Source organism: Hakea prostrata, chromosome 3 (genome assembly GCF_041222555.1).
Source record: "Hakea prostrata isolate BN-2017 chromosome 3, UWA_Hpros_2, whole genome shotgun sequence".
Taxonomy (NCBI): domain Eukaryota; kingdom Viridiplantae; phylum Streptophyta; class Magnoliopsida; order Proteales; family Proteaceae; genus Hakea; species Hakea prostrata.
Window position 1 is genome coordinate 22326787 of NC_142602.1, and position 22821 is coordinate 22349607.

Below are 22821 nucleotides of genomic sequence, written 5' to 3' on the forward strand. Positions count from 1 at the left end.
ACCCAAACTTACATTGTTTCTCTTATTTATCCTCCTTAATTAGCTGGTGGCCAAGGAATAGTGGAAGAACCTTTGGATGTTCTTATGATTAAATGTCATAAAGCTCTACTAAATGGACAATTGAAGAATTATGAGGGATTGGAGAAAACCTATGCATACATAGACAGTAAACATGATTAGTTTTGTTGGACAAGGCCTAGCAACTACTAATTAGAACCTTACAAAGAGGCAGGTTCGGGTGAAGCAGAGTTGTAAGAGATATGGGGATAAGCTGGAAACCATTGACCACATTTTGTTGGACTGGTTTGATTGCATCTTTGCTGGTTTCAAAGGAGACGCTCAACAAGGGTGTATGGCTGCAGTTCTTAATTCTTGGCATGAAAGAGTTCTTCCTCAATTGGAAAATAAGCGTTGGGCCTGGCTTTCTATATCTGTTGGTCTCTGTGGCTGTCTTGAAATGCCTTGGTTTTTAAATGTGAAGATTGGGCTCTTAATGAAGTTATGAATAGAGCAAGGAAGGCTCATTTGCAGTACAGGCAGGTATGTTGTGCTCAGCGAATGCCCCCCTTCGTGAAGCTTAACTGTGACTATGCTAGGAATGAAGGCTCAGACAAACGGGGTCTAGGTGTAGTACTTCGAGATCATCAGGAGTAGCTCTTTGGGCAGCTTCTTCTCCCATTCAACAAGTCTCAACTCTCATTGATGAGGACTTGTTGTTGGAAACAAATTGCAAAATGAAGTTGTTCTTTTGATCTATGACGAAACCTATGTTCAAGTAAACCTGCTACCATTAAGATCAAACTTGACCTCACCGCCCCCTTCAAATTAAATTTTACCTCACTAAATTCTTAAATTTCTTCAACTCTGGAGTTAGGAACTGAAAATCATAAGTTAACGTTGATTTCTAGGGTTAATAACTTAAACTCTTTAAGTTATTAATTTTTTTTCAACTGTGAGATTAAATTTTCTCAATTTAATGTTCCTTATCTCGAGTAGAATAGAATAAGCTTTCCTAAATATAGAAATCTGTATTCAGAGTTTCTTCATATGCAAGTTTTTTAGGTCAATTTCATCATCTGCTCTTCTTCAGCTGTTTTCAATTCCATTATCTGTTCAGACTCATCCGTTCTTTCTTAATCCAATGGTTACACGAAAGTCCTAAAAAAATTCCAGTGGTTACACAAGATTTTGAAATAACAGCTACGAAGAAGAAACTGTTAATTTCAACGATGCCAACAGTACTTAGCAGCTGTATCAGTATCACTCCACAAAAATTATCTCTTGCAAACTGATTGATTAATTCAAAATCATTCAAATATCAATTACAGTCTCATATTGAAGACGATAAAAAGAATCCAAAACCATTTCAGTCTCTCACCCATAAGCTAATTTCATATATATCGACTTTTCATATGGTCATATGGATTAAATTCTTTAGAAAGAAAACGTCTAATATCTTGAACAATAAGAATTTGATATTTAAAAGTGTTGGTTATTTATAAATACATCCCAAGTTTGAATGAGTCCGGTGATGTTCGTTGACCACAAATTACAGGGGCCTACAAGGTTAGGGTGATGAAGTTTTTTTTTTTTTTTAAATATTTTATATTTATGGGCCCAACATAATTTAAGTCCCCCTGGTTCAGCTCCAGTGTGTTAAGGTGAAGTTGGGATATCTCATCATTACATGCAATTAGATTAAAGAGAACAAACATTATTCTCAATGAATGTGAGGCATTCAGATGGAAACGATCATTTAGTCTCACTGGATTCTATTTGGATGCCTCAAATCATTCACATATGTGAAAATTTCCTATAGTTCTTTCATTGGGTGATTGTACCAGTTGAAAATACTTTTCTCATGCTAATAGGATAAGTTGAATGATTTTGAGAGATTAGAAGAAACCAAGAAATGAGGAAGGCAAATGTAGGTAAGCATTTGATTAATTTTGTGAAGAAAACAGCAGTAACTAAAGCTTAAGGCAAAGAAAGAAAAAATCACTTGCAGCAGGAGTAATTGGCAAAGAAAACTACTGAAGCATCCCACAAAAATGATGCACTTTTCAAACCTTGAATTCTTGTTCCTAAGAATTATTGGAAGCTTTCATATTAAAGTATTGAAATCCCACCCAAGGGTCCAGGGAGTTTTGAGCTTTCTAGTGATATTTAACATATTTATTTCATCAAACTCACCACTGATACTTGGCTGCGACAAGGACTCGTTCATAATTTTGAGCAGCATTGTCCCAACTGAGATCTTGCATCATTCCACGTCTCTGAAGACCCTCCCAACTATTCTTGTGTTCCCTGTAAGTGAGAAAACAGTTTCCTAATGCATCTATCAAGCTATTTGCTTCAGCCCTGTCAAAAGCCCAGCCAAACCCTGATTCATTATTAGGATCAAATTGATGAACTGTATCCTTGAGTCCCCCAACAGCATGGACAACAGGTACGGTCCCATATCTCATTGCATAGAGCTGGTTTAATCCACAGGGTTCAAATCTTGATGGCATGAGTAGAATGTCTGCACCTGCATTTATCCGATGAGCCATCTTAACAGAGAAACCAACCCATCCTCTAACCTTGCCATGGTATTGCTGTTCGAGTTGCTTGAGCAATTGTTCCAGGTCAGGTCTCCCAGTTCCCAACATGACAAGTTGCACATCCTGATCTACAATCCAGGGAATTACCTCAGCAATAAGATCAACACCTTTTTGGTGGTCCAGTCGCCCAATAAAACCAATCAGAGGAACATCCTCCCGAACAGGCAGACCGAGCTCCTTTTGTAGAGCCATTTTGCATTGGAGTTTGCCAGTTTGAAGGGTATGCAAGGAGTAATTTGTATAACCATCGTAGGCTAGGTGAACATCCATTTGTGGATCCCACTCCTTTGTGTCAATCCCATTAACGATGCCCATCATTTTCCAATCGTTATCATTTATGATCTCATGCAAGCCCCAGCCACCTTCTGGAGTCTTAATCTCCCAGGCATAACCATGGCTCACAGTAACAATGCGATCTGCTGTTTTTAGGCCCGCCGCAAAGACATTGAAATGTTCACCACCGAGTGGGTCATATAATTTAAAAAGATCCAAATAGTCTTCTGAAAGAGCCACAAAAGCAAAATCATCCACTGGACCACGACCCTGCACAAAAAATATTGATTAATATTCAATGGAATCAACCTTGCATGCGGGCTCCAAGTTCGAACTCATAATTTAGTAATATATACAGTTCAAGGTTTTATATTGAGCTTCCACATTGATAAAAATGATACACACAGTACATCAGAATTATCAAATAATTTGTTCTCTGGATTTCCAAGCCAATTATTTCATCCAAAAAACTTCATCAAATATAGACTCCCAAGTCCTCCTCAACTAAACCTTGAGTAAATTAACCAAAAAGTTGGCACAAGTTTATTCTACAAGTGATGATACAACAGGGAAAATGATCAGCATTTATATTTAAGGGAATCTAGATACTGAAAAAAAGTTTTGTGCATTTACAATCAGGATCCAGTATGTAAAAGAATAAGCCACTGTTAAAAAAATTAAGGAATTCTATTTACGCTTGAGATTCCTGATCAATAAAAAACTGCACATTGGGTACAAATCCAGCTTTGAAACTTCCAATACTTCTATTGATACATGTTAGCATGAACATATTCAATGATGAGTACATAATTCTGAAAACATCTATAATTTAGAATTTATCCCATTCCTCGCAGAATTATGCCACTATTAGTAAACACCAATATGAGACAATTAGAACTCCCCTGCTCATAGCAGAAGCTGTAGGAGACTGACCATACAGTGAGCAACCATAGTGAATAATTCCTGGACAAAAAAAAACTGAAGTCCAAATAACTTTGAAATTCCTCAACCTGAAACTGCCTGATCTACTAAATAATTGAATGATACATTTGAACTACTCTTGGACTCGGGCTGTCATTTCTCAATGCTCAGGTTCACATTGTCAAACACTCACCTAAATCAGCCCATTGCCACAAAATGCATAAGTGCAGAGTGCAGACTGATGATAAATAATATAATTGACTTGAAAAGTTAGTCATTATCATTTCCCCCTGGTTAGATGGTCTGGATCATTTCAGCATTTTACAGAAGTGTATCAGTTACAATCACAGCATACAGAATTATTTGATTAATGTACTTGACTACTTGTTTGGAAAAATCACGTCACTATCACCTCCTATGGTTCTACAGTATATTAAATTAAACAGAGAAGGATACAAGAACAAACCTGGTGAGCTATATTGTGGATCACGAGAACAGAACGTGTAAATGTCATTACGCCATTTGCACGATAGTATGCCTTCAGATAAACAGGAAGCAATGCAGTGTGCCAGTCATTTGCAATGAAAACCAAATTACCATCTCCATAGCAAACTCCACTACATGGGACGTACCAAGGAACCTGAAATCGTAGATTTTAGTTTCCATATGGGAAGAGTAAATGTCACATTTATGAAGTTTTACAGGAGACACCCTTTGACCTTAAAGATAGTATCACTTGCTTTGGACTATTAATACTCTTAGTGATATGCTTGCCAGTATTCTAAGAAGACTACATTAATATAAAAACAACCAAAAAGAAAAAGTTAATCTATACTTCTTCCTACCACATTTTGGTTGGTCCAGATCCTTGATGTAATGCACAAAAATGATCTGCCAATGGAAAAATAGTATAAAAGATGCCATACTCAGGGAACTTGAAGGGATGGAAACCTAGTATAGTTTCATAGATAAAGAGTTTAGTATACTAACTAATATTTAGATGGTCTAGCAACAGGTTTTGTTACAAGTGACCTGTAACTATGTTTGGGGCTTGGAACAAAAACTCAGTGAGTAATGCTTTTTGGGGTGAGATAATACCTCAATGGCAGCCTTGCAAAATAATACCATGCGTTTTAGAATATCCTGCATCCGTGAGAAATCTGACTTCAGATATTGATAACACTCATAAAACAATACTGGACATAATAGCATATATCAACAAGATAAACCAACACAAACAGTGGCCACATTCACAGACATATCAATGTTAAGCATGTAAAAGTGAAAGAGGTGGTGGCCCACTAGTCAACAGCTGCAAAACAAGGAAGTCTCTCATGTCCATTGATCCATAATCACTCTCAAAAAAAAAATGATATCATTCATACAGTAAATAATATCACACTCGACACAGTGAAACAATACCCATACACACAACTGAAGAGAGAAACAGGTCAGCTGATAAGAGCACCATATTCAATTCGATTATTGTTTTCTTAACACTTAAAAGACATTCTCAGTTCATACCGAAAAAAAAAAAAAAAAAAAAGACATTCTCAGTGCACCCATCATATGTTAAATTCTCTCCAGAATATGCATTACATGTAAACTACGGTATGATGCAAAATGATGTGGATTCAGACTCAGAACATAATTATCCATCCCAATGACAATTACAGTCTGAATCTTCAAATACAAGGTCAAAAATGATAAGCCATGTTGAGTTGAATAGGAAGGAGCCTAAAGTAATTACGATGCTTACCTCTCGTTTTCCACCATATATATCATTTTCAAGGTATCGAAACACAGGGCTTTCTATGAAGACAAAATCCACACCATCAATAAAGTCTTGAAAGTAGCGTACCTCCATATCCTGTACAAATGCACCAAAAACTAAATATTTTCGAAAATGTATTCCAGAAATCAAAAGAATCCAAATTGCAGCAAAATGATGCCAGTTTGCATACCTGGCCTGCCACTTTATATCTCTTGTGCAGACCTGTATCTTGGACTTCGCCATAGTTACCGTACCGTGGCAGCACAACCTAATTTAAGTAAATAGACTTAAAGATTACCAACTAAAAATAGACTTTAAGATTACCAAACTAAAGAAACTAAAAACAGACTTTAAGATTACTAAACTAACTCATGGTCTTCAAAATTTTAGCTTCTACTTCTATGGCTAAGACATTAGCTACTTGAGAGTTCTTACATCTTTACTGTTTCATCAGGCTGACATATTTGTTGCCTCCCCCCACCGGTATTAATGATGCACTTTCAATCAAAAAATTTATCCCATTTCAATATCTATGGGGTAAGGGATACAGTTTTCTAGGTTTTATATATAATGGGCTGAATTATAAAGGCCAAAAACTAGGGTTCAAAAGGGGCTTATGCAGATAAATATTCAATTAGTAGTGGTTTCATCTGTTGCATGGGACCAAAGTTACTGGGAATACTTATTTCAAACAATTCTAATTATTTAAGTATTTTAGCAACCTTGCTAGTCAAGTACTCAAGTAGGTCTGGTTGATTAAGAGTCTTAGACCTAGGAAGTTTTCTTTTGTCTTCTTTTAAGTGTGCAGCCACCCACCATAACATGGGGAATTGAATCAAATGCAGAAGTTGGTTGTGTAACCAAATAGGCTTCCTCTTTTTCCCTATTTCTCCCAAGCCTCTTTGCTCTCTTCCTTTTTCTTCAGTTGCCATTCATTACTGTTCGACAACAACAACCATAACCTTATCCCAACTAACTGGATCAGAATGAGACTCAGATAATTATTGAAAAGAGAAAAGAAAAGAATCAAAGAAGTACATACAGAAAACACAGAAGACATGTTAATTGTTCATAGTCCCATAACAAACCCTATCTCTTCTCTTTGTTTTTTTCTTTGTTTCCCCAATGCATTGAACCCAGAAAACCAGTAATGTCAACCTTGTTTTCTCAAACAATAGTTTAGATCTGGACCTATGGAGCCAATGACTTGACCTTTTATCCCTAAACTAGAATTTAGACTGGACTGTTGCATCAACTTGGTATTAGAGATTAATGTAACCATCACTACCTTTATTTCCAATACTGAGTACTGTTTACCAAATGGAAAGACTTCTTCACCACTCAAGGTAAAGGATGGCCTGAGTATCTGGTCTCACAGTCCATGGTCAAGATGTTGCCCAAGACACGATTTCATCACATATTTTGGTGTTATTTTAATGGAATTTCAATTTAATCCTACAGTGATGGTGCTGGGTCTTATATGCTTCCTTCTTCCAACATGTCATCATAGTTGGTTAATCATGGATGAAAGAAAATTGTGAAGGGAACTCATGAATCTTAAATCTCTTTCATCTTAGGAAAAAATTGCAACCTGAACTCTTTTTAAAGCTAACAAAAAGCAATAGCAACAGCACAACCATAAAAGGGTTTGTTAAGCCTAGCAAACACTTTTTGAATAATTCAGATTATGGATGTAAAATACAAGCAAACCCAATGATAAAATCAGTGACAGCATAAAATATAAAGGGAGTAAATGCACCGTTAATGGAAGAAATCAGATCCATCGAATGGGTGGGAAGAGAGGAGAAGAAATCAGACTAGGATACTAATACCATATGCATGACTTAACATCAACAAAGAAAAAGCCCTTTTTTTTTTTTTTAATCATCACCAATTGATGGGAGGGTGTATTCAATATATAAAGACCTTCTAAAATTCCTAATTGACTCGAAAAAAGGACTGCTAATACTCTAATGCACTTGGTAAGTAAATAAACTCAAATCAAAACTCTACGCAATATCCAAAGTCCAAACCTAACTCAAACACCCAGATACCAATTGTTTATGCTTCATCCCCACTTAAGGACTTACAAATTAGGATCATTACACTGAAACCAAAAGAAAAAAAGACCCAAAGGTCAATTTCAATCCAGCGGACTGCAGCTAGCACCCTAGGGGCCTCCCAAGCTTGCACAAAGGCCTCCATACAAGATTCATGTCTAATTCAACTGCATCACTTAAACATGTAGGAAGTCAAGCTTCTTCAAGTAAAAGCAAGTTTATGAAAGATCCTACTGTGAAAGTTACTACAAATCATGAGTTAACTCTTCCTCACACATTTTAAGACCGTGGACATGCAAACAATGCTTCATATTCTAGATATTGCTCAAGCTGAAGGAGCTACAACCTCCGTCGAAGTGTTCTTATTCCTACCCTTCAACAATACTTGACACAAGTTTTTTCAGGGCAAAAGGGAGAATAATGCATGCCCACTCAAAAACTTATCCTATTCCAATACCATAAGGTATATGATTTCATTCGTTAATTTTATTTGTACTGGGCTGAATTATACGTCCAGAAGGTTCTTTTTGGTGGTTGGAGGTATCCACAGGGTGTACAAAAGTAGATATTTAATTAATAGTGCAACCCCTTAGGAAATGTGGTTGGCTTAAATCTAGTCATTGAAGAGCCATATTTTGATTGTGAAGTAGGTCCAAGAATTTTTTTAAGGCTTAAGCCTCAGCAATTCTAATAATTTAGGTATTCTAGAGTCCCTGATAGTGAAGTTAGTTTAGCTGGCTTCCTGCTTTCTCTACTTTCTTCCCTAACCTTGTCTTAACAATATCATAGTTATCAAGGTGCCACCTAGCAGCTAAATGTTTTTCAGAAGGCTGGGAGTTGGTTGCTTTTTGCACACTATTTATGTTGGTGCCAAATATTGTTTATGCTTAACATCATTTAAGTAAATTCATTAACTTAATAAATTATTCATAAATAAGAAAGAAGAAAAAAAAACTCCCTGTTTTAATCAGATAAAATTAGTTAAAAGATGAAGCTCCAAAAGAATAAAAAAGCCATTCCCCTAGGTAAAGAACAAAAACTGGATTTCCAACAGTAGCTGAATCTCAAACTTTCTCCTGATGGAGTTGTTCATAAATCATAAGTCTAAAAAGTCATAAATCTTAATGTGCTGAAACATGCTAAAATACGAAGTGCAGTAAAACATTTGTTTTTATATTTCATGCTGACGAATATTAACAACATTCATGTAAACCAACAAAGGTCTGACTGGGACATAACTCCTATAAATCAAATTTAAACAATCTCGGACTTTGTTGGAAAGCTGTTTTTATGCTCTATCTAATAAAAAAGTCTAATGGAAAATGAATTTATTTGAGAATCCAAATTTCTTAGAGATGAACATATTTATAGTCTACATTGCTACAATAATATGATAAAATATAGTTTTTCTACTTTTTGAATATCTTGCATTGGTACAATTCATTAATATTTATTTAACAAAAGAGTAGAACCATACATTTTATTTTTGATTTCCTATGATGTAACCAGGGTCAGCAGGCCCAATTAGGCGCAAAAACAGCCCCCTGGGCTTGTGGCAACCAGGCCTAGCCAAATGCCCTAGGGGGTATTTTGGTCATCTGTCATGCCCCCTTGAGGTGTCCTTGGTACAGTTAGATTCCTTACGGCTTAAGGAGTCTAGTGTTATTTTATTTTCTTTAATTGCTCATGTCATGGTTAAGTTAATTAGGAGTCCAAGTTGGAATCCATTTGCAAATTCCTTATAAATAACTAGTATTTTATTTTGTTATTTTTTGTGGTCTTAGTTAATTGAAAAATAGTTAGAAGTCTATAGCTATTCTTAAAATTCTTTTTTGTGGTTGAGTCCAATTCGGTTTTCAAGATTGACTCCAATAAGTTCTTTATCTTGTAAAATTCAGTTGAAGATTAATAGGCTTGGAGTCATGCAAGGTACCAGTACCACACAACCTGGGATGAGTGTTTCTCAAAAGTTCCGGCATTGTTCTTGGTGAAACCCTAAACCTTGGTGCACAGCATTGTTCTTGGTGCTCTCCTTCTCTCAAGTGCACAGCAGCATCCCAAACCAGTTAGTGAATCCCAGCCTCCCTCCCCTCCCATTCCAGCCCCTCTCCCCCTTCCACAGGCCACGCAAGAACCACACACCCCTCCCCCTGCATTGCAGTGGCCTCCCCTCCCTTTTCCCTCCACTGGAGCCCCCTACAGGCCCCTCCCCACCCTGCAGCATGCCCAAGAAACCACCCCCACCCCCTTCAAAACCCTGCAACCCCCCGCCCCTCTTTTGGATCTTGCAGCAGTAATAGAACAGAAAAGAAAAGAAAGGAAGGAAGGAAGAAGAAAGAACAGAAAAGAAAAGAAAGAAGAGAAAAAGAGAAGAAGGAAAGAAAAGAAGAGAGCAAAGATCAAGAAGAGAGGCAAGATTACAGATCCAACCAAGAATTCAAGACACCTTACCAGAATTCATCCAAGATCCAAAGCAACTTACCCAAGAATCAGTTCTACACCCAAAAGTCAACCCACAACATCCCTAAACCCTCCCATACCCAACCCCAGACTCTCCTTTCAGCTCTACAGTAATTTTGGGTATCTCAAAACCAACCCATATTGCTTTGTAACACCCTAACTTATCCCATACCTCCTTTACAAAACCCTAACACATCCCATAAGTTTTGTCAACCTAAACATACCCAAGATTCCTCCAAACTACCCCATAGAATACCATAAACTTTCCATCATCCCAAAAACCATACCAAACCAACCCATCAATAAAATCCTAACCCTTTGATAGCCATTTTTTCGCTGGTTCCAATTAAAGAAACATCATGGAGGTTAACCCAGACCCTAGGTTACATCATTCTATTTGTACCAAATTAAATTGTTATATCTAAACAAGAACAAAAGAACGCTTTGTTTGCCATGGTGATCCTTGTGGCTGCCAATCGCCAGGGTGCTTGGAGAAACCCTTAAATGTTGTGGTCGCCTCACTGCCTTGATAACTATGGATACTGTTCATGTAAATGTTCATACTCCCATAGCTATACCTATATCTTTTCCTGGTGTCCTTCTATCTTTCCTAATGCAGCAAATCAGTAAACCTTTTAAAACCATGTTTCAACGAAAAATAGTATAGATCTGGCTGTGAAGCAGAAGATATGATCTATAATTCCTAATCTGGAACCTAGGTTGGCAGGATGCATCAGTTTATCAGAATCTCAAAGAAACTAGAACTCGGGATAACAGAAAAATGACACCTACAATTTATTTGAGCTGCTGGTACATAGATTAGCATATTCAACAATAGCTTAGTCAGTCATTTCAGTGCTCAAGCTTGCAGGTTATATTGGACCACATAATTTAGGAACAATTGATTTCAAATTAGTAAACAAATACTTAAATTCAACTAATCAATAATGTAAAATGAATCTCATTTACCATAACCCTATGCCCACGCCTAGCTAAAGCCTTTGGTAAAGCTCCAGCAACATCTCCAAGGCCACCTACAATAACTCAAAAAAATCAGTCTCTGGATGAAACACAAAAGCTGAATAGTTTTTTGTTAATCCTCATCTTGTTGTGGTCTCTAAAGTATAGACTACAGTTTATACATCTAAGCACCATAGGCACTTCATTTTCCAATTCTTTTTTCTTTTCCACGTCTGACTAACACTAATGTTATAATTTTTAAGATAAAACTTGTAATTTTCACAATGGGAGCTTATGGAAGTTGCAAATAAGCACATTCTGCAACATGTGGTCAATTAACTGACTTCACAGCAAAGAGCAAAGAGCACAGAAACAGGAATATGAGATGCCAATCCCAACAAGACAGCTATAGTATCAGGATCCTTGTACTTGGGTCAAGAAAAATAGATAGGATCATACATGATCAAAGTGACATGTGCCCAATCAAGCCAAAAGTTATTTCTTGTTGGCATTAAGAACAGATATGAGATATGAGGTCTGAGATGGTAACCCCAGCAAGGCCAACTTAACAGTATCAACCCCCAGCCTCCTGCCGCTAGCATCCCACTCCAATCCAAGCAGAGAGAGAGAGAGAGAGCAGATTGGCTAATACCCCACATTGGCTATCTGAGAACACCAAACCAAATGCTGACTTGATCTTGAAGGTTTCACAGAATCTGATCTAGTGTTAATTCCATTTAATCAGTTCTTCCTTCCTTTGTTCCCCCAGGCCACTTCCCCATCTTTTCACAAACCAAAAGAATGTGACATTCTGAACAAGAAAAGTTTTTGCCAGAAAGATATTTGGGTCAATCAAATGAATGAGGACATCAAACACCCATAACGTGAGTCCCTTGAAATGTTCTGGCTTTCAAGGCTTTTCTCATTGTTCACCCAGGAGTAACTAACTATATAAAAAATATATATATACACTGGAGAAAACTGGAAAAAATTGCAAAGTTAAAACCGAATAACTATAATGAAACAACAGACATACGTTTCCAGAAAACAAATGAAATTATCCCACAAATGGGATGTCAGTTAATGATTCAAAGCACCAACATACCAGTCTTAACGAAAGGAGCACATTCAGCAGCTACCAATATGATGTTCATGACATCGTCCCCAGCCAAAGGAGGGGATTTAACATTTCCATCCTGTGGAATTACATCCTCCAGAGCTTCTTCTATTATCCTCTCTACCTTTTCATCTTCAAGATCATGTGATCCTGAAACATTTGAAAGAAAAGATGGAATGTATGACTCAACTTTCGATGAGCTAACTTCTTCAAGTTTGCCCGAAGAACCCACGTCGTAAGAAACCTTCTCAAGGGGTAAATTGTTCCCGGGGTTCTTCTCTCTCTTAAACCCTCCTCTAATACTGATTGGTTGGTTGTCAGAATTTTCAACAGAGGTTGAACGATCATGGCTTTCAGGAAGAAATTCATTATCATTAGCATATTCTCTATAAGTACTTTCAGCATCAACCATAGGAAGATCAAGATTATGAAAAGAGTTATCAGTCTCATTATAAGGAACTCCACTGCGTTCTCTTATTAATGATGACAGAAGTTTTCTCTTTTCTACAATCTGCACAAAAGTGAGGAATTTGAAATGAAGTCAATAATGTAAATTATGGATTGAGGAGTACAAGCACTAAAAGGAAATACTTGACGTAAATACTTTTATACATTCAACCAGTACAATCTTTGACATCAAAAGCAGGGTAATATGATAGAACATTAAAGTTACTTATGGATACATGAGTGCAAGCATCAAAGGCGAGCATATGATATAAATACTTAGTATCAGAACTTGAAAGAAGAAAAAATCGTTCAACCAAAACAATGCATTAGAATGTTTTAATTGTGGAGGACTCTACTAGTAACCAGAAACAATTTGTAACTCCTATTCTACACTCAGGAATGTAATATATTATGAAGACACAAGAGGCAATTATCAAATCTCACAAGTTAGCATGCAGAAGTACCAGAGAAACAACTATGTTGAGTTACTTTGTAACAGCAAAGTCAACATCACAACAGATAGTTGACTTTCTTTCTTTCTATCATCCCTTTCAAAGAGGATATATTTCACATTAGCCTCATCTACCATAGCATTGCCTGGTCTTAAAACCTTCAAAGATAAGGAAGAAGAGTAAGAATATTTTTTGCTTTTAAGGGATAAGTACTCAACCCCTGGAAGGGTAATCTTATTGCATTCTAGGTTAGACTATCACAAATTGCAAGAACTCAACGTCTGCTAAGTAGCATTCCCCATTCCTCTCAACTTAAAGTGGTGATTTCTCAAGCCTCAGACAGGCGAACACTCCTGCTACAATGAGGAAGCCTCTAACATTATTCTTAGGGAGTTTGATGCCTATGACTTGTACTTAAAGACATACCTCCTAAGCCATGTGGCCCTCCTCCCCTGATATGTCCTCCAATTGTTAGCCAAGTGAAAATAGTTTCGGATTAATAATTAAAAGACTCCACACATGATTCCCGTCATAGCTTTGTTAGAGTCCCAGATCGTGGTTATGGAAGAATAAAACGTAAGACTCGAACCAAATCAACATTAAGGGACCTCAAAGAAGACATACAAGAGTAACATCATTCAGTACCAGAAGCATTTGGCTCGGGAAGAAAGATGGGGGAAATCTAATACCTTTTGAATATGCTCCTCTTGCATATCTGTTACTCTCTGGATTTGTTCTAGAGCGGCATGAATTGCGTCTTTCACCTTTTCTCCACTCTCTGCTCCACCACTCTCTGCTTCACCAGGGTTCCTGCCCACCGCTTTAGGACACACCTTCCAAGGCTGGCCTCTATTATGCGCATTAAGCAATTCCCCAGAGTTCGAATAGAAACCAGAAATTTGGTCTTTATTGGAAGACCTAAGATACCAGATTTTTGAACCATTTCGATGAGGATTCAAAGAACTTCTACCACGAGGAACTAGAACAGCCGGTCTAGGCTGAAGGTAGTTTCCTCCATGAAGAAAAATAGAGTTTTCCAGTGCCATTTCAATATAGAAGAAAAGATAGCCTTAAGCCTTTGTTTGTCGTTATGAGTGCAAACTAAGAGAATCTCATGGGTTGAAGATAAACCCAGATGATCAAAGGCAAATTGAAGGAAACCCACAAACAAACAAATCTGAGAATTAAGAATACTCAGTTGATCACAACAATGGTGACAGAAGAGTAAAACAGGACAGCTGGAACGTAAACAGTGAAATGAGTCTGATTTTATAAGAGAGCGACAGAGGTGTAACCATGGAAGAGGAAACAGTGGATATCCAACAACCAGCACCACCATCATACTAGAATAATTCACAAGCCTTTTCTCAAGGATCCCACCGAGGATTCAGGGAAGCTTGAGGTTTGGGTTGGACTGGAAATTGCAGCAGATAATGAAGGCAACAGACCCGAATCGCCTGAAGAAGCGGTTTATATCAGTGTCACTGAAACAAACAAAATGGCAGATTTTTGGTTTACAAATCACTCCCTAAAAATGTCTGCCTAATTGAAATCTAATGGCAAACTTTATATCCAAAAAGCTCTTTGAAAATCCAATTAATCAAAACCTTAAAAATCTCCACTCAAACTAAACCCAGCATTTCGGATTTATATCTTCTCAAGCTCTCATATTCCATTTATATACTAAGAGAAAAATCTCACACTCGAATTTAACGATCTATTTTTAATTTTAAACAATCTCTAAAATTTCCTAAATTCAAACAGTATCCTAGAAATCTAGAATATCTCAACGATTCTCTTTTCATTCAAATTTCTCTCTCTTTCATCCATCTCAACGATTCTCTTTTCATTCAAATTTCTCTCTCTTTCATCCTCTTTGACGGATTTCATCATTGGATTTCATGCTTTTGTTATATGCAGATGAATTTGACAAGATTTTTCGTTTTTTTCAAAGTTATTTATATTTAAAAAATAGAGATATTATATATGTCATTATCACGATCTCTCATCTCTGTACTAAAAGGTATTAACCTCAGTGACGAGCAATCCAAAATTTGGTTGGTAAAGTTCTTAAAAAATAATAATAATAAATAAATAAATAAAGGTTCCATTGTACACGATTTTTTTGAAGACACGTTTTTTTCAACAAAAGAAACGGTGGAATGAATTGTGTAAAACCTGGAAACTTTTGGCAAAAATTATCTGATTTTTTTTTTTTTTTTGGCAAAATATCTTTGGAAGTTTTATTTTGGTGGGGTTTTTGGGGACCTTGAGAGATGAGATAATGAAATCAAGATTTTTAGAACATTAGATAATCTTGAAATAAAAATATGTATTCTAAAACATTAGATACTCTTGAAATAAATAAAAAAATTACAAGCATCAATATCTTGATAAAATTGTAAAATGTCACCTAAAATAATACAAACATCCCAACCTAAATCCAAATTGATACCTCTTTGGTAATAGAATTAAGTGTTGTTTGAAATAAAAGAAAATGAATGTTATGCCATGTAAAGTTGTTCAATATTGAAAAAAAAAAAAAAGTATTTGATTTTAATTTTTATTCATTTGAAATTTAGTGTTGGTTATATAAAATAGAAGAGAATAAATATATTATAATTTAATTATAAATTTTTTTGAAATTTTATTTTATTTTATTTAGACAATATATTTATATTTTAATTTATTTTCATAAATATTATAAGCAAAAAAATTGACAGAATAAATACACTATTGCTGGACATTTTATTGAAGACACATATGAGCAATGCCATGATGAAGGCCTCAAAATCCATTTCAGAAATTAGCTTAGAATTTGACAATCTCACAACCCAGGCAAGAGTAATGTTGCTTTGCCTTCTGTAGCTACCTAGTAACCTCCGATGTTCTTCCCCCCTCTTTTGACTTCAAAGACAAACCGGACTTCGACTTTTGGTAGATTGCATTTTTGTAATCAATTTTTGAGCAGTCATGTGCTCTCCAATCCATTATAGATCAAAAGAAGACATGATTTAATAGTATTTTCGTGGTTAGTGAAATCAACAGATCTAACAAATATAAAAATCTACCTTTATTTTCATATTTTCATTTGTTCAAGTAATAGCAAAAACTAGAGCACCTTAGTAGTGCTTCAAATTAACTCCTATGTATACTTATAGGAAACCAGAAGGCCCAACGGAAAATTACAAATTTACAATGATGCAACCTCAATTTTTCAGTTTCCCTTTTTTTCGCTAAAAGGATCATTATATTAAGCGAAGAATAAATATTAAAAGTACATCAATTAATACCGTATAAAGAACCAACTTCTCTTATCCGCAACAACTGTTGCCCCCAATACACCCTTCCTCACTGGTTCCTACTCATATTAGAAAACCACTAACTTATAAAACGAGATCTAGGACGTCTAGAGGCATCCACATCAAGTTCATTAAAGATTGAAGCTGACCAATGAATGTTAATATCAGAAGTTCATGTTCTAGCTGCCGAATTTGCCAAAAAATCTGCCACTGTATTAGTTTCACGATAGCAATATGAAATCTTCCAATCTATAGTCAACAAATATTCTTGTAACTCTCTCCACATATGAAAGATATTCCAATTTTTCAGTTTCCTGTATTGATGTAATGACACAAAAACACAAATTTTGATAGCTACTTTAGTAGAAAATCTAGCAAAATAGTCACATATCACAAGTAAAAATTTTATAAAAATAAATAAGTAACTTAATCGGATAATCTTATCGGACGGATCGGTAAGAAAGGGGTATACTATATCCGCATCCTATTAGTAATCAGACGGATTCGGATACCTCTAAACGGATGCGGATGCGAATTTGAAAGCAGATTCGGTTATGCATTTTCACCCCCAAGAGTTCAAAAATTGAATTGATGGATCATTTTGTTCAATGATGCAAAAACAGATGCAACTACTAATATGGATAATTTTATTTTTGGATATCCAAGAAATAAATAGGAAGAATTTTTACTCTACTTCTATTTCAGTCATCAATAATTCTAGATACCGCTAAGTATTCATGATGACTAATGATCAGTCGTTTGAATTTTGTTTAAATCTATGAAGTCATAATTCATAAAATTAACTGTTTGGTTAACCTGAATTTGTGGAAATTTATTATGAAAGACTATTTGATCGACGTGGTTTTTGTGAATGCCCAAAGTATAGTGTTTTAATAGTAGGGGTGAGATCTTTGGATTTTACCTCATACCCATAAATCTACAGATTCACATTTTTAGTGTTAAAAGATGAATCTCTAGATTTCATGAATCTTAGGATTTTCATAACCAAACAGGTATAAATCTCGCATTCATGAATCCAAAGAGTTGAAAGAGTAAGGTTCTAACCAATCTTTCAAGAAAAACCTACGGTTACCTTGTCAAACTAGTCAAAGTTGATTCAGATTTTCTTAATACAAAAAAAAATACACAAATTATTAATTAAAAAAGCATATGATAAATTTATTTTTTAACAACTATGGTTTTACTAATCCATGGCGTAATCACTAACCGAATTGAGAAACATGAGATACTAAGGTAGGTAATTTATAAATACTGAGATGTTCAGTATTGATCAGGATTTGGTGTCTCATATCCTTAATTGAGGTCAATAACAGAAGACAGGGTTCACATAAGTAGCACTTCCATGGCCCAAGTCAGCCCAAATTCGCTCTCAGTTAAAGCTCAAGTTCAGTTCAGATTTTTCCCAATGCTGAGTTTGGGTCACAAAATAAGTAGTCTTGGTGAGGTTGGATGGCATTCGGATTTAACCCTTGGTTCAACTTTGGTTAAGTTGGTTAATTGAAATTATCTATAAATTAAGTTTGAACAATTATATAGGGCCTATTTGGTTACATGAGTCATAATATTTAGAGATTTCAAATATCTAGAGTCATAATTCATAAAATTAACTATTCGATTAACTTGAATCTGTGGAATGAAATCTGTGGATTCATCTTGAAAAAGTGTTTTGTCGATGTGATTCTTTTGAATGCACAAATGTTTATCACTTTTATAGTAGGGGTGAAATCTCTGAATTTCACTTTATTCCCATAAATCTACATATTTACATTTTTAGTGTAAAAAGATAAATCTTTAGATTTCATGAATTTAGAATTTTTCACAACCAAACGGGTATAATTCTCACATTCGGGAATCCAAAGATTTGAAATCTCTGCATTCATGTAACCAGACAGAACTCTAACCAACTATACCATTGATTACCCCAAGAGATTAACTTAATTGACAAAAATCAGCACTTCATAAATAAGAAGCTAAAATTTCAAATCTCCCTGGGTTCTATCAATCAGCCATCACAAAAGCTGAGCAAACTTTCCACTCGGCCTTTCTTCTATTTTAGACAAAAATCTTCATGCATGGTTACGCAACATACAAAAAAGCTTTAAGATGAGCTAGTTTGGATCTACCCGGTTCTTGATCGAATGAACTTCCTCTATTTCTCATCTTGACCCAATGTTTCTTGTGCATTTCATGTTCAGTCATTAGAGCAGTGCATACTTACTTGATTTTCACATCCATCCATCTTATATCTTGGCCGGGGGGAAAATCCTCTGTTGCACAGTTCTCTTGCTTCTAAGAAATCACATTTAAGTGCTGATGTAAGTAAATTAATTATTTCAAAAAGACAAGAACACAATTGTACATCTTGAGGGATGATACATAATGTACAGGGCCTTTGCCCTAGCATAAAGTATTCTCTTTATTCAACGCAGAAAAGAAGTCAAGTAGGAAGTAAACATATATCCAAACTTCCACAGAAGCAGCAGCTTTCTCTCTGTAAATAAACTTCTGCAGTGCTCAGAAATTACAGAAGACATCGAACCCAGGTGATGATCAAGTTAGGAGCATTTGTTTCTGTTCCTCTACATCTCCAATGAATAGATCTACCTTATCCTAAAAAAATGAAGATGATAAACTCTGTGAGTCAAGATATTGGCTGCTTTGTTATAACCTTTAACTTTTACTCCTAACATTATTCTGTAACTGCTGGGTGTTCTCTTTCAATACCTCACATAGGACAATTGGCCTCTGACTCTGTTGCAGTGACAAGCAAACAGTACTGTCCATGGTAGGGTAGTTATTTAATGGGGTGGTGATGGTAGCTGCAGCATCTTCAGCTAAACTGCGCAGCATCTGAAAATGCACTATGAAAATTAAATATCATAATATTAATTAATGGTTTAAGTGTTAAAAACATGTTTTGCTTTCCTAAAAGTTACCATGAAATCACCCAAGTCCTCCCCCCAGCCACATTGCATGTGATTCATGGACGCAAGCTTCATAGAAAGGTACTGCAAGAAGGAAACACCAATGAATCTCTTTCTTGTTTTAGCAGAAGCAATAAAAATGGTTGAAGCCTTGAAGGAAGCTATATTATTACCTCAACTTGATTCTGTAGGGACTGGACAAAGTTGATTATTGCATCCAACACAAGTACCTTGCTATTTATCTATTACCAATTAAGCCACATCAATTAAATTAATATCACATTGTCCAAAATAAAAATAAATCTGTAATAATTATAAAGTATCTCTTCAAGCCCAGTTTCCACCTGATCACAACCAGGAACAAGAGCTTGCAACTGCTTCATCTTCTTACTAATTTTTCCTCTTCTTGCCTGAAAACCCAGTAAAGAAAAATTATTAGTTAAGCTACCCATTATGGTAGGGTTTGGTGGAAGTTGTTATATTATACCCTTTCTGCAAGGCTATGTTTGTCCGTTGCTTCGCCTCTCCTTGCTCTTACAAGAACATAGTCTGTTGGGGTCTCTTTATTATGCTTTCTTTTCTTGTCTTTGCCTTGTTTCACATCCTTCAATCAAGCAATATAGAGATGAAACTACTAAACTACTAAAGCAAAAATAAATAAAAGATAAAAATACCAACGAGGAATGAAATGAATTGAAGCTGAAGCCGGTGTTAATCAGTACTTACCTTAAACTGATCATTATTTTTTTTAATCTTTTCCATTTGGGTTTCCTTCAGAGTGACTTGATCAGAACTGTGAGGCTCAATAACTGAAGATTCTCTGATATCATCACCTCTAGAGTTCATTCTGTATTTGTTTTCAGAAGAACCTCCTCCATCAACTGTTACATCAGGTGCAATTTCGTGATCAGGATCAGACGAGTAACATGAAAAAAAGCTGTCTTCGAAGTCTCCAACAAAACCTGATAAGCTTGGAAAGACTGAAATGGGAGAGTCGGGGAGCCAGTTTGAGTCGAGACTGTCGAGAAATGAAGTGGATAAGCATGGGAATGAAAAGTCTGCCATTGTAAACTGGAATCAAATCTGAATTTTGTGTAGTGAATTGAATAAGAACTTATTCTTGAGAACTCGAAAGACAAACAATGGCTAGATTGAGAATTACTGAAGAAGTAGCAGCCTGGGAAGGTTTGAGTTTTGAGACAAGAGAAGATGCCATGAGATTTATAAGGGTCTATATAAAGATTGTAGGAGAGAGATGTGCAGATTCTTTGCATTCGCCCCGGTTCTAAGTCAAAGATTGTAGCCGTCGGTCTCTCTCTCTAGTCTCTATAACCTTGTTGGGAACTCATTTTGTTTCATCTTTTTTCCTTTTCAGAAGTGTGAAAGGGCCAAGAATGAAATTTAGCAAGTGTGCTAAAAAGAATCCACCTTCCTACCGAAAAAAAAAAAGAATCCACTTATCGTGAGAATTCCATGCATCATCTTACCTCGTCGAGTATGGTAGAACTATAATTTAGGGTTTCTAAATTAACAATAAATTGTTTAAAGCATTATACTCTGAGTATCTAAGTTAGAATATCTAGATCATTACTTCTTGCTTATTTATAAACAGCACTAGGTCCTATGGTTAATTGGACTCTTCCATCCATAAGGTCCATTATAATGTTAGATTGTAATTAACCAATCCAATGGTCAATACTAAAACATTAGCTGGATACCTTTAATTCAAATGCCTCAACACTAGGTATGTTACATGACTTACTCTCTTTTTGACCTCGTTCTTCTTCATGGCGCATACAAACCAATACTGATGTTGATACCAAGGACCGGCCATATTGATGGTTTTGCCCATTTTTCATGTGATTTAAAAACCATTAAGTTGGCCAGAACAATCCAAGGATTCTAGGTATCCTTTTTCTTTCTAGGTATTATTTTAAAGGTTCATAAATTCCTATACATTTTTTTGTATGTTCTTCAAAATATTGGGGTGATAATCTTTCATATACGTCCATTGCTTACTTGACATAAAGAAGATCTATGTTAAATTGAAGTGGCGTGCATTTTTAGTTCCACTAGCTTGTGCCATAAATCCAAGGTGTTTGTTGTATGTATCACTAGAGTTACATAAAGGTTGGGTTTGTCTAAAGAAAAATTGCCTAATATCATTCATCTTCTTGTATCATATACTATTTAACAAAATATGTAGGCCAAGCTGGTTCAACCAATGCCTTAACCTTGGCTCAACTTGATTTTAAGTTAGGATGAAAAAACATCCATTTTGGATATTGAGCCATCTTAAGCTGATAAGACCAAACCAACATCCCTTGTGGATAGCCTCAAGAGGAAGCTAGCCAACTTCCAATTGAAAATCAATAATTCATTTTAGGGTCTACCATAAATGATCCCATCTTAAATCCATGCATGTACCATCGTATCCACCTCAATCAAGGTGTCTCATTCAAAGTACCATACCTCGAGTGAAAGACGGGTTTAGATCAAGTTATTATAGGTGGAGATAACATGTTCCTAATTCATCTCTTGAGGGCGAAATCTTGTTCCCATCAAGTACTGTGGAAGATCATCTATGTAGTCATCATATTATAGATCTCAATTTAGGATTCCAGACACTAACTTGGGTCACACCCGTCGAGAAAGAAACAATCTTACAAACTCTTTAGCAACGTTTGGTGTAAGAAATTAGCAAAGTTTTTCTAATTGTTCTCTACCCCCCTTCTTTTTGTGTTGGTCAATTTTAGTCCTAATCTTGGCTGTAAATTTCCTCGTAGTTTTATGTTTTGATAAATTATTACTTTTACCCCAAAAAAAATCTCATATTCTTTTAAACTTAATAGTCTTGAAACCAAAATTAGCATCAATTAAGATTATGCTACATGATTTTGGTGATCGAGCAATTAGTCAATGTAGATAACACGACAATGTCCCCAAATCTAGCTGAGAATCCAGCTACCCAAATTTCATGGTAGAAGGTTATGAATTGCTTAAGAAATGACACCCAAGTGTAGCTGTTGCATCTAAAATATGTCTAGTCATTCTAGATATATGGCTGGTACGTGGTGACCGAAGGTGCTGGGACACCATGTGTTTACAGTCATGTTCGTCCTTAGTTGTCTTTGACTTGTCTGTTTGAATTGGTGGAGTTTTATCTGGAAAGAAGATAAAAATCAATGCAATCCTGTGCACTTGGGGAGGCCCCTCCATGGATTCTTTGACGAGTTCCTTCACAAAAATGGACTCGAAAGCAGATGAGAAAGCTTCATCAAATTAGAATTACAATATTCCCCCTTCTTCATATCCATCAAAATGATCACGAGGATTATTCTTGGTTACAGTTTTTACTTTTGGGAATCCAACCAAGCAAAGATGGATTCTTTGACATGTTCCTTCACAATAATAGACTGGACATGTGCCCTCCATCTAAAGGGAAATTGATAGTCATATCTAACACAGAAATGGACCTCATATACCAATTAATTTTTCCTCTGTACG

At 35.9% G+C, this 22821-nt stretch overlaps 2 protein-coding genes across 2 annotated transcripts; both read right to left on the reverse strand.

The window, feature by feature from the left end:
* Window positions 1-1627: 1627 nt before the first annotated feature.
* Window positions 1628-14872, reverse strand: LOC149021607 (granule-bound starch synthase 2, chloroplastic/amyloplastic-like). Its single transcript, XM_089149832.1, has 8 exons — window positions 13757-14872; window positions 12157-12679; window positions 11061-11125; window positions 5762-5839; window positions 5557-5667; window positions 4896-4940; window positions 4264-4437; window positions 1628-3146 (listed from the first exon to the last, which is right to left on the reverse strand). Exons 1-8 carry the CDS (start codon window positions 14111-14113, stop codon window positions 2190-2192), a joined length of 2310 nt encoding a protein of 769 aa, XP_089005958.1. The 5' UTR covers window positions 14114-14872; the 3' UTR covers window positions 1628-2189.
* A 4068-nt stretch (window positions 14873-18940) lies between these two features.
* LOC149021608 (basic helix-loop-helix protein 80-like) lies at window positions 18941-20379 on the reverse strand. Its single transcript, XM_089147467.1, has 7 exons — window positions 20041-20379; window positions 19802-19918; window positions 19659-19724; window positions 19488-19556; window positions 19338-19398; window positions 19115-19251; window positions 18941-19000 (listed from the first exon to the last, which is right to left on the reverse strand). Exons 1-7 carry the CDS (start codon window positions 20377-20379, stop codon window positions 18941-18943), a joined length of 849 nt encoding a protein of 282 aa, XP_089003593.1.
* Between the last annotated feature and the right edge of the window lie 2442 nt (window positions 20380-22821).

What these genes read in the sequence shown, in the direction of transcription:
- LOC149021608 (XM_089147467.1), bottom strand. Translation starts at nt 20,379, where the DNA reads ATGGCAGACTTTTCATTCCCATGCTTATCCACTTCATTTCTCGACAGT. An exon ending in TTGTTCCTGGTTGTGATCAG is followed by an intron (nt 19,557 to 19,658) that starts GTGGAAACTGGG and finishes AATTGGTAATAG; the next exon opens with ATAAATAGCAAGGTACTTGT. An exon ending in CCCTACAGAATCAAGTTGAG is followed by an intron (nt 19,399 to 19,487) that starts GTAATAATATAG and finishes TCCTTCTTGCAG; the next exon opens with TACCTTTCTATGAAGCTTGC.
- LOC149021607 (XM_089149832.1), bottom strand. Translation starts at nt 14,113, where the DNA reads ATGGCACTGGAAAACTCTATTTTTCTTCATGGAGGAAACTACCTTCAG. An exon ending in TGCTCCTTTCGTTAAGACTG is followed by an intron (nt 11,126 to 12,156) that starts GTATGTTGGTGC and finishes GAGTTATTGTAG; the next exon opens with GTGGCCTTGGAGATGTTGCT. An exon ending in GATATAAAGTGGCAGGCCAG is followed by an intron (nt 5,668 to 5,761) that starts GTATGCAAACTG and finishes GCATTTGTACAG; the next exon opens with GATATGGAGGTACGCTACTT.